General features: G+C 45.3%; 1 protein-coding gene across 1 annotated transcript; it reads left to right on the top strand.

Annotated features, from left to right (window-relative positions):
- Positions 1–1,337: 1,337 nt before the first annotated feature.
- LOC104141951 (transcription factor HES-5) lies at positions 1,338–3,167 on the top strand. Its single transcript, XM_009671608.2, has 3 exons — positions 1,338–1,547; positions 1,727–1,907; positions 2,039–3,167. The coding sequence occupies exons 1-3, from the start codon at positions 1,338–1,340 to the stop codon at positions 2,278–2,280; spliced, it is 633 nt and encodes a 210-aa protein (XP_009669903.2). The 3' UTR covers positions 2,281–3,167.
- Positions 3,168–11,413: the final 8,246 nt, after the last annotated feature.

The raw sequence follows: 11,413 nt of genomic DNA, 5'->3' as shown, positions 1-11,413 counted from the left end.
ATACTGTATCGTATGTTATAGACAGAGATATTGAAGCTCACAGAGACAAGTGAGTTGAACTGATTAGGTCACATAGCACATCCGGAATAAATCTGGGACCAGACCCCATGAGTCCAGATGTGTGGTTCATGCAGCAGCCTGCCCACTCCATCCTTTTTGTAGTATAATAAGGGCAACACTGCTGTCAGCCTTTCTGCACGCAGTTCTAAACTGCAGGTACAGAGCATGGAGAAAACTGCAGCCATTTCCTTCTCTGACTGTTTTGTGGGTGTTGGTTTAGAGCTCAGAAAAGAAAGCAGTGCTTGCACAGGCGGAAGGCAGGATAAATGTAGGCAGATCTGGTTCACATGAATCTCTAGGTGTGCACTTATACTCTGCAAATCGTAACACCATTAATGCATCTAGCTGCAAAAACCACTTGAACAGAGACGGTTCATCTCAATACAGATAATGGCCTAGTGGAAGATAATGATGACTCAGGAATTCTACTGCTAACAATCTCACAAGCTAAGGGAATTTGTTCTGCACCTCAGTTTTCCGGTGTGCATAGCTGAAACAAAAACAATCAGAGTAAACTGAGCGGAGGGGGCAGGGTGAGTGAGAAAGCAGCATGTGAGACTGAACTGATGTTCTGAAAACATTCTGAGATCTTTTCCCTCTAAGACTTATCTTACATTTCTTTAAAAAAAAAACCCCATAAAATACTTGCGACATGTTTTGTGAGTGGCCTGAAGAGGTGCGTAAGATCTTATGGGCAGAGGGAACAAAGATCAGAACAGAAAGAATTTTGAATAACTGGGTGTGTTTAAATTTAAATGTACGATACCTTTGTAGTGAGCCAAACTGGAAGCTGTTTTCTGCTTCACTTGGGCAAAGCTGGTGTCTCAGTCATCTGAGGGAGAACAACTGACTCTGGGTTACTGTGACAGCAGGGCAACTGAATTAATAGAAATTCTGCTCTTTATTTCAGAAACCCCGAAACTGCTTGTGTGTGTGCATGTGCCTCTGTGGGTCCTCAGAGAGGCACGCATCCCCCTCCCCACCCCATAAAGCTGCCCAGATTAGTTTAGTTCCCGCCATCAGCACCTGACCTCTTCCTTCCCAAATGCCGTGTTCAGAACGCTGCTGATGGGTGGCGTTAGTCAGCAGCCTTTTCTCACTGAGGGCCAGCTCTTTCCCAGCCTCTGACACGTAATTCTGATCCCAATCTTTCACGTAACACACACTGCCCACCTGCTCATCTGGGAGAAGGTCATTATCCCCAGGCTATTCATTGGCAATGGAGCATGCAAGAATAGATGCTTCTTCTATTGTGTTGCCTATCTCTCTGATTGGCTATGGAGTGTGGGAAACTCAACCAAGACGGAGACCCACAGGCTCTCCGTGAGGTTACGCGCTATAAAAGTGGGGCAGAGCTGGCTCCCAGCAACACGCTTCTCCTGGACTTCCACGCTTCGGAGATCTTTCTTCCTTGTTCAGGACAAATGGCTCCCAGCACTGTTTTCATGGCACCTGACAATCTGCTGACAGCGAAAGAGAAAAATAAAGTAAGTACAGACACAGCAAGGCAGCTTGGAGCCACACTCTCAGCTGTTGTGACAGCAGTTTTCACCAGCTGAGAAACTGGTCCACATCGTTTAGAAACAGTGATGTGCAACTAGTAGTCTTGTGAAATGGCAGAGAAAAGATCCTTCTAATAACGTCTCTTTTCCTTCGCTTTTTACAGCTCAGGAAGCCAGTGGTGGAAAAAATGCGCCGTGATCGGATTAACAGCAGCATCGAGCAGCTGAAACTGCTCCTGGAGAAGGAGTTCCAGAGACACCAGCCCAACTCCAAGCTGGAGAAAGCCGATATCCTAGAGATGACTGTCAGCTACCTGAAACAGCAGAGCCAGCTGCAGATGAAGAGTGAGTATTGAATTTTGTTGCTGTCTATAGCTTATTGTAAATCTGTGACAGTTAATGAAACTCTAGCCATGAACAACTGCTCTAAACTATTCTTTCTATCTTCTCCCTCCCTCTTTTCTTCCCCTTTCTAGCTGCAGGATGCTTCCGTAAAAGCTCTCAGTTTGACTTCAGAGAGGGCTACTCTAGATGTCTGCAAGAAGCTTTTCATTTCCTCTCTCTCCATAAAGTCCAAACAGAAACACAGACCAAACTTTTAAGCCACTTCCAGAAGAGCCAGTCAGCTGCTCCAGAGCTTCCCTTTTCTTCCGGCAACCGCAGCACCCCGAAGCAAGGATCTCCAAAAGACGCCAATACTCTCTGGAGGCCCTGGTAGTCAGGGAAGTCCTTGCTTAATGGACCCTTGCCTTTTAGAGTCCAGAGGAAGGATCTGACTGCATCTGATAGTCCAGCTCTGATCCTCTCTTCCGTAGGGAATATTATTTTCCCATGTATTTTATTTGTGTGTGGAAAGAATGGAATACTTTTGACTTTTATGGAATCCTTTGGCAAAAGTTCAGGCATTCTGTTGAGTGGTATTGATGCTGTGTAGACAATAGTACACAGCATGTCGCCCAGTCAGAGGGCAGATGTCTTCATAATGAAGAGGGTATTTTTGTAGATGTTACAGTTGTGACAGGCGGGAATTGCGGTAGGAGTGATTTCTCTAATACTGCTTGTAAGAGCCATCAGCTTTGCTCTGGCTTGACTAGTAACACTCGTTTGCTCAGTCATTCTAGAGAATAGATTTATCACCCCTTAGTTCATGCACACTTGGTTAAACACTGCTTCCCCTACTTGCTTACAACTTATACAGAATCAATGATCAGGGTTTTGTTGTTGTTTGTTATGGTTTTTCTCGAATGACCCTTTCATAGTCCTAGTATACAAAGTGCGACGGATGAACAGAGACTAGGAACTATGTGGAATATTTCTACCATTTTGCTGCTCTTTTCATTTTAGAAAAATAATGTGTTACTGCTTTATGTTAAAGAAAGGATAGTAGATAAAAGGCTTGATTGGTTGATGTTATACATTTTGGCTGTAAGCTATGCTTTTTCTAGCATTTTCATAATAATAATGACTTTTGTCTGTACTGAGTGGTTTAATTCACTGTGGATGGTGTTTCTCCCATTTCTGGGACAGCCCTATGGCTTATATGCATACCGTGTATGCGTCTTGGTGTTTGTAGCGAGCAATAAAAACACATTTGTGAGCAACTTCTGCCTGGGTCCTTTCCCTCTGAATGATATGCAGTCACTTGGACCCCCGAAAAAGACCAATGTTACCTCCAAAGAAGCAGGTTTTTTTGTAAAGTGAAAGGAGCTCTTATTCTTCTCTACTGTATATATTCTCACAACACCCATCCCAACAGTCCCTTATACCTTTAATCCCACGGCATAAGCAAGTACTAGTCTCGCACAGATTCTATCAGCTGAACCAAATGGAGACCTTCATTAGGCATCGCTCCTCCTCTCCACATAAAATCTTCTTACCTGAATAGTTAAGCCTTACACCTGGCCATTTGGTCTCACTATAGGCAGCAGGTACTTTCATGTGATTTCTTTTTCACCTGCTGCTGAGAGGAAAGAGACTAAATCACTGCAGTGGTGTGAATCCTGTAATGCCTTCTGGGAGCTCAGAAGGGAAAGCAAGTCCTCCCCCAGGCTCCTAGGAAAGAGCTGGACTGCAGCTCTGCTTGCTGCAGCACACAGCAGCGATGCTATGGCCGCGGAGGTCCCGCTGACGTGCATGGGTAACTGTTACCCTGGTGAGGACACACAAACCTGTTGTTGCAGTTGTGCCTGGCTGAACTGTAACTACTTGAGCATCCCTTGTCAGAGCTTGCGCAGGTATTCCTGAACCCGCAGGACGTCAGATCCTCTGCATGTCTCTAACACTGCAGCACTAGCAACCTGGGCCTCAGCACCACCTGCAACCCCTCTCTGCTCCTGCACACAGGCATGGGTGGAAAATATGTGTGAGGCAGCTGGTCTGTGCTCAGCTTTGGGCCGCAGTAGTTCTGCTGTCTGCCAAAGGTAGCTAGTTTAAAACTATTTTGGGTATCAGCACAGAAGCAGCAGACACACCCAGAGCAACGAAATGCACTTTGTATATCTACCTGGCCTGAGATCACAAAGGACATTTGTAGTGAGGGAAGACACCTCTCCGGCCCAGGCTATCTCATCCTCTCTCAGCACTCTTTTGCCATTAGCTTGCTGCCTCGGGCAGCAATGTAGCTCTGTTGTCAACACTAATACACCATTCTGGGCCCTCCGAAAAGCCAGGACCCTGATTCTAATCAGTGACGGGAGCTGATCTCTCCTCTCATTGATACAGAGGAGTAGCGTAGAAAAAAGGAGTTGTGGAGCCTCTTCTGTCCAGGTAGCATTTACTGAATTGCTAAATGATAGGTGCCTAACACTTTTTTTAAAAGTCTCTATTGAGTGTTAATGCAAACATATCGTTAGAAATGTTAGGATCTTGATCACCTGGAAAAGCCAAGATCCTCTTCTTGGTTGCGTGTCTTAAATGAACAGCTCCATTTCTTTTGTGTGGTGGACAGGCACTTAGGAAACAGCAGTACCATTAGAAAAAAAATCTCTACACCATCACAATAGGAAACATCCATAGTCTGCCTCCAGATCAGGGAAATTATTGCAGTTTGGGCTCTGTGGTAGGAGATCTCAATGAGTGACAGAGTCCCTGGGCAGCCTATTCCTCTGGAGTTCTTGGCAATATCTTGTAAAATGATCCTTTAATTTCATTTGCGGATCTGAGATGTTACTATAATGTAAATAGTAACAGTAATAATGACATGATGTTATTATCCAGCAAGTGAATTGGCATATATATATATCCACCAGGGGTCACAATTACTGTAAAAAATTTCCCCTGGGGCCACTTACACTCAACTGCAAAAGCAATAAAGAAATCAGCTCAAGCAGAATTTTAGGGTTTTCCAAATGTATGTTTCATGAAATTTTTTGTTTGCTTGATTTTTAATGTCCAACTATCAGATGTCAATGAATGCTGGAGGTTTGTCATGACATTAGATAAGAAATAAAGCACTGGAAAAACAGGGAATGAAATTCAGAAGACACGCATCATGACCACAGACCAAAATGATATTGGAAATGCATTTAGAATGCTTTTTTTTTTTTTTTTAAAGGGCAGAACTTTACATTGACTGTGTCTTTTTAAATGGGTTCGTCATTACCCACAGCACCTTTGTAGCTGGTGCATCCTGTTTTGCAAGATGAGTGTTTGCACAGTCTTCATGCTAGTTTTTGTTCTCCAAATACAGATAAGCTGCATACAACCTGCTTGCATTAGAACACTGATGCAGAACTCCGATGTTCTTTCTTGAAGCAGCTAATGTCTTCTGCAAAGACTTCAAGCCCAAGCATTAGGCATCTGAATACAAAACTAAGTATATAACAATGTGATGGTAATTAAACCAATTTCCATCTTCCAGACAAAAAAAAAAGGTAAGTATGAGTCAACAGCCTGCGTACTGAGATATCTGTTTCTAGACATTTGTCCAAATCTTCCAGTGCTCTTAGTGTAGAAAGCAGCCCTGAAAATGTTCTGTAACTTCGGTCTCATGTATACATGAGAATATTACATGATCCAGGATTAGCTGGAGCTTGAACTGCAGTGGATTCAGGACTCCTGACCTGGGATCAGAGCTTTGGTATGGAAGCAGTGAGAGGGTTCAGACAGCTACAGAGGGCACAGGGGCTCTGGCCTCGGTCAGCTCTGTGACTAAGCAATAACGGTTGGAGAAGCCTTACCATAAACAGATGAAGGTGCTTGCAATCCTGTCCATTTTTAGTTCCCACCTGCAAGGGAAAACCTGAACCTTCCTAAAAGCATCAGACCTGGGCAGATCAAATATAGCCTGCACCTATTAGAAACACAATTGGGAGCCTCTTCTAGGATGTTGTCGTTCCCCCCCCCCCCCCATAACAAGGCCCCATGGAATAGATTTCCCTCTTACTTAGTCTTGAACTAATCCGTTCTTATCCCCTGCCCAAGTAGTTTTAGGGCTACTTTTTCCCCTCCTCCTTCTCTTCTAGCAATGAAATTGGATTCTAGCTTTGACTTGGGCTCCACCTTCCACGTCGCAGAAGGCCATAGCTGTAAGGAAGTTCCTAGGCAAGGACACGCATGTAGAACCTCCCAAACCCCAGACTAGAATTTCCAGTTACTGCACTGTCATCATCTTACCTCAAATATCAAATGCTCTTGTCACAAGACTCGGTCACAGGATCAACTGACTCCACTGTCATGTGAAGCAAACAGTGTGGTTCAAATCGGAACTTACTCAATATTTCAGCTCATTGTCTGAGGAAATAATGCATGTGTGTCCGCAAGCAGGAGTTAAGACATTAGGGTAAGTTAAGCAGGGCTAGAATAGGCCTGTGGCACTATGCAGTGGTCCTGCAGCAAGGAGAAAGTAGCAAACTTCAGTAACTACTTGCAAGAGTTGTTGATTGGGATGTTCACTGAAAAAAGACAAGAGCAAGGGAACCAGTCCCAGTTTGGAACTGGTTGTCTGGTCCCTGCCGCATGCTGCAGCCTGCCTCCCTTGCCCTCTGATGCGTCTAACAAAGACACGCTGTCTGTCTCAGCCTCACGTTATCTGCTTGGGGAAGCTGAAATGCACACTGCTATGCCGGCGCTGCTCTCGAAACAGGAACAACAACAAAAGGCTGAGTCTGACTGGCTATTTCAATGAAACCTGAGAGAGGGTTGGAGGTCTCAGGAATATTATGTTCCCATAAATTTCGGGAAAATAGGCTACTAGATAGAGAGGGGGATTCCAAGTTGCCATTTTCCTGAGGGAAAGGCTGAAACAGGAAGTCACCTGTATTGTTACGTACTAAAAAATTCAGAGAGGAGAGGAAATGGTACAAGTCTTTCTACTAGAAGAAAAGCTTTGATCTGAGCTCGTACCTAATTAGGCACAAAATAATTCAAGCATGAGACACAAAGCCACAGGAAACTTGTCCTCATAAGTTCCACTTCAGAACTTATCAGTTGTTCCACATTTGATCATAATAGGAAATTTATCTATTTTCATTTTTAAACAGAGGCTGCATCAAGTTTGTTCATTTTTTCCTAGGACAGAGAGTTGCACTTAAAGAGCACAGCTGTTGAATTTTAGACCAAAAAAGTAAACAGACCAATAACATTATAGGCAGTTAAAAATAACCGGAAAGCGTGCAAAGACTGCTGCTATGTGAACTTCCAGGTGCTGTATGTTTTCTACCAATGACCAACCCCATCCCCCCCCCCAAACCCTATGGTATCCAACTGGTGGTTTTTAATCTTCTGCTAAGTGACCAAGGACACATAGGAGGCTGTTTACAAGCAGCTCTGTGTGGCCCCCGGCGCACGTTTCCCTCACCGTGCGCTTGTGTTTCCCTACAGAAGCCGGCCGCCGGCGAGGCAGGAGGTGAGGCACGGTTACAGCACCTGCCTTGGAAGTGTGTCTTTGCCCTTGATTCTGTGGCAATTAACTGTGTGGAGCCGAAAAGCATCTCTTCCCTTTCCTATACGGTAAAGTCTTTGACCAAAGAAACAAAAGGCCTAACGGCTTTAGTGTTTACATTTTGTTTCCAGAAGGCATGCTGAGTTTTTGAATACTCACTCTGTTTTGCACGTTAAAACCAAGGAAAGAGAATAATGTAATCTTACTTGGTATTTTGTGAACTACAAAGTATTTCCTTTTGAGACATACGTGTGGCAGGGATATTCACATTCCAGGAGGTTTTATACTTGCATTTGTTACAGCTCCAAGTCGTGTTAGGTGCTGTACACAGGTGGGGGAGCTGCTGCCCTGAAAGGTCTAAGATCTAAATGCACAAAAAAAGACACAATGAGGGAAGAAAAGGTGTACTATCTCTGTTTTACACGTGGGGAAACTGAGACACAGAGTATTCGGTTTGTCCAAGGTCACGTATGAGATCTAAAACCAGAAAAATGTAGGTCTCCTGAATCTCACTTTCATTTCTGCTCTTCAGTTAAAGCAAACTCTCTTCAGAATCCTGGCTGGCTTCTCCTGGTCAGCACCCGGATCGTGGAAAAGGTGAATGAGAAGGGCCAAGCTGGCACTGTTTCTTGCCAACAATACTGCGAGGAGCAAAGCCCCCCCAACCTCCTCCGTTCCCTAGGGTGTCACTTTACTTGAGGTCTTTATGGTGCAGCAGTTGTTGTCCAGAATTCTAGGAGCGGTGCTCTCGTCTCGTCCCTAGGTTATGACTTTGTGCCTTATCACTTTCTGTTCTCACAAGCTATGCCAAATATCTAGGTGGCGTCCATGTTTTGTGGTGTCTATGTTATCTCTGGCTGGGGTTTCTCTGCTTGAGGTCTCCACCCACACTTTACAGATATGCACCTGGCTGGTGCATCACTGATTAGACAAACTGCAAAAGAATCCCAGTTACAAATGTCTAACCAAAGCTTGTGTGAGTCTGCATTCAGCCATTCACAAAAACGGCCACCTCTGCTCTCTAGGCCTTGTCTCAGAATTGGCTACTGAACTGGACCTTGATTACTGCCCTTAGAATCACCACTGAAGCATTTTTTGGTCTTGTTACTTTAAATCTATCAATTCCAAGTGGACTTCCCATATCGAATGAGAAGAAAGGATGTGCCTTTTGAATAAACACAGATCAAGAGGTGGCTGGCAGACATGTCCTTTCCACCAGCTGGATGAGTGCTGGATAACCCTCTGTATTGACTGTAGAATTGATTAAGCTGATGACTTTCCATTTTTCAGAGTACTGCAGTGTACTGATGGCATAACCCACTGGCCCTGCCTGCCTCTTTGGTTGTGCACTCAGACATATGCTGAGCAGGGTTAACTTTCCATTGGTGCGCAGGTCACGTGCCCTGCCCTGCACTGTGCTGTGTTGCACTGAGCCACAGAGGGACAAATAGAGCCTGAGACACTTTCACTGAGTTGCATCCCCCATGGAGTTTTGCAAGACTCAGAGGGATGTTCCATGGCCTCTTTCCCGAGAGCTTGGAGATACCTTGGAACATTATCATATACCTGATCCTTATCCTTGAATAAGGATCCTGGCTTATGCACTTGTGTAAAGGAAGGGACAGCTGCGTGAAGAAGGGAAATAAGGCCTTTGCCTTCCTCAGAGTCCTAAAAGGCTTCTCTCAGGACCTATTTTTTCTTTTTACTTATGCCCTGCAAATCAGTATTAAATCATGTGAAGACAATGACTACCTACTGTCTCCTGGCACTTTAATGCAGCGTTTCTCTGCCCTAACACCCAGGAGAGTCTCTTTGCTTTGGAAGAAGCAGGCACAGCTGCCTGTGGTTGCTGGAGTCTGATGGAAGCTGTTATACACTTATAGCAAGCTCAGGCTTCTTGTATCCAGAAATGGTGAGGGGAGACATGGAAAAAAATGGTTAGAAGACCTTGGTCCGCAGTTAGGGAGACAATCAGGAATGACCTGATTGCTGGAATACGGCTGAACTAAATATGTACCTCCCAACCAGCCATGGGGCCTTTATGTAGGACAGCCCCTTGGTTTTCCAAGATCCCGTTAGATCACACTATTAGGCAGCATTACTGATTTCTTGACTTAAAAAGTCAGTGCTATATTAGGGCTGAATGCTGCCACAGCCTGAGGGGATCCTAACACTGAAAACCCTGTTGCAATTGTGGTAATACCAGTGAATTCTAACTGTGAAACCCATCCCAGGGCAAGGCTAAGCAAGCTCCGACCCTTCCCTGTCACATGAGCAGTGATGTGGAGGAAACTGAGGAAGCTGCAGTACAATAAAATCAACTCGTGTCAAGAAACCACCTGCGATGACTTTACTGTGCAGGAAAGTAACTCTGTCTCCCAGCTACCATGTCGAGAAACCCTCAAGCTCTGTCATTATGTAAAAAAGAAGCTTGACATTAATATTTTCACAATTGTACTTCTCCATTTTTTAAGTCTAAAGCAGGTTTCACTTTCTGTCAGCTTATTTTGTCCACCCTAAATAGCAAAACACATTGGCATAATCAGAGGAAAGTTGAGCAAGCAACACGTACAGCCCCATCAACACCAGGAAAAATCTTCCTTCAGACCACCAATTTATACAACCTGAGCATTAACCTACTGAAAAATTAAAATGGCAGCAACAGGATTTTGGCACATAAACTCTTAAGGGAATCGATCATAACATTGGGAGTGATAGTAGTGAGCAGCCTATTCATAGAAATGTGAGGAAAAAGGTTTAAACTATGGCCAAAGTGGGAGCAACTAGCTTTCTCCCTAAACGCTGTGCTGTGCTTAACTGTAGGTAAAGGAAATATTAATGACGGAAAAAGTCATTTTTTGGCCATTTTCCCTTGCACTCTAGCTACTGTGTGCAGGTCTATACCAGGTTGTTAGCACTGAAAACTTGAGAGAACATGTACATATTTACAGAGGTACCTGGCATCCAAGATACTTTCACCCATAAATAACTGAAATGGAGCTTACCTCAGTTCTCCCTCTCGTTCATCAAATATTAACACTTGCCATCCTGTAAGGATAGCTTGTGTTTGTGCTGCAGAATGTAGTTAGTGAAAAAAACAACACCACCACCAGAATCAATGATGGGCCTTAAGGTCTTTGAGAGAAGTTTTAAGAATGTGCACTTTCTCTTTAAACAGCCTACCCAGCTTATCCTTTTCAAACCAGCTGGCAAGCAAACGGCAAAGTTACAGCTGGGACTGATAACAGTTTAACTAGGCTTGTGCTTTGTGTACAGATACGCTCCATGCGCTGAGCGCGTGCCAGAGACCGCCAGCCACAGCACGGCCAAAGTCAGCCCTGGCACTGCCTCCCGCTCCTGGGCGCTCCGGTCGTCGCGAGCCACGGCACCTCGCAGGCGCTGCGAGCCAGCTACGCGTGCTGCCGCTGGCACAGGCCAGCGGTCCTGCCACCGCCACTGCCCTGCTCCTCGAGCTGGCACGCTGCGGCTGCAGGCGGGAGCAGGCCCGGGGAGGCGGGATGGACACTTATGCTGCACGCAGCCCTCCGACCGCCTCGGCATGATCAGTTCCAGCCTCAGCCCTTCCCTTCTCGCCTGCTTGCTCTAGCGCAGCAGGACGGGTGGAACGGGACGGAAAGGAGCCAGACCTCCTCCTTTCACTGGCACTGTTGCTTGGTGGCAGGTTAAACCGACCGGGAACCTCTGGGGTGATTGCTCTGAGAAGTTTAGACAAAGGTGTTAACAGAATCACGAAACGCTAATAACTGAGTTTAAAGCCTCTCAGGAAAGCTGTCTTTGCTATGCAGGCAGGTATTTCACTCTTAACAGGTTTGGACTGAACATACAATGCATGAAACGTTTGAGCGGAGTTGGCTTTAGCTGCTGAACACCCTGGTTTGCCTGCTCCGAGAGGGTCACGGGCGCTCTGAACGGCAGCACAGAGCCCCCACGCTGTGTGCTGCTTCAAGAA

The sequence above is a fragment of the Struthio camelus genome, chromosome 21, assembly GCF_040807025.1.
Source record: "Struthio camelus isolate bStrCam1 chromosome 21, bStrCam1.hap1, whole genome shotgun sequence".
NCBI classification, from domain to species: Eukaryota; Metazoa; Chordata; class Aves; order Struthioniformes; family Struthionidae; genus Struthio; species Struthio camelus.
Note: the sequence above shows the minus strand (reverse complement) of the source record. Positions and strands in the feature narration are given on the sequence as shown.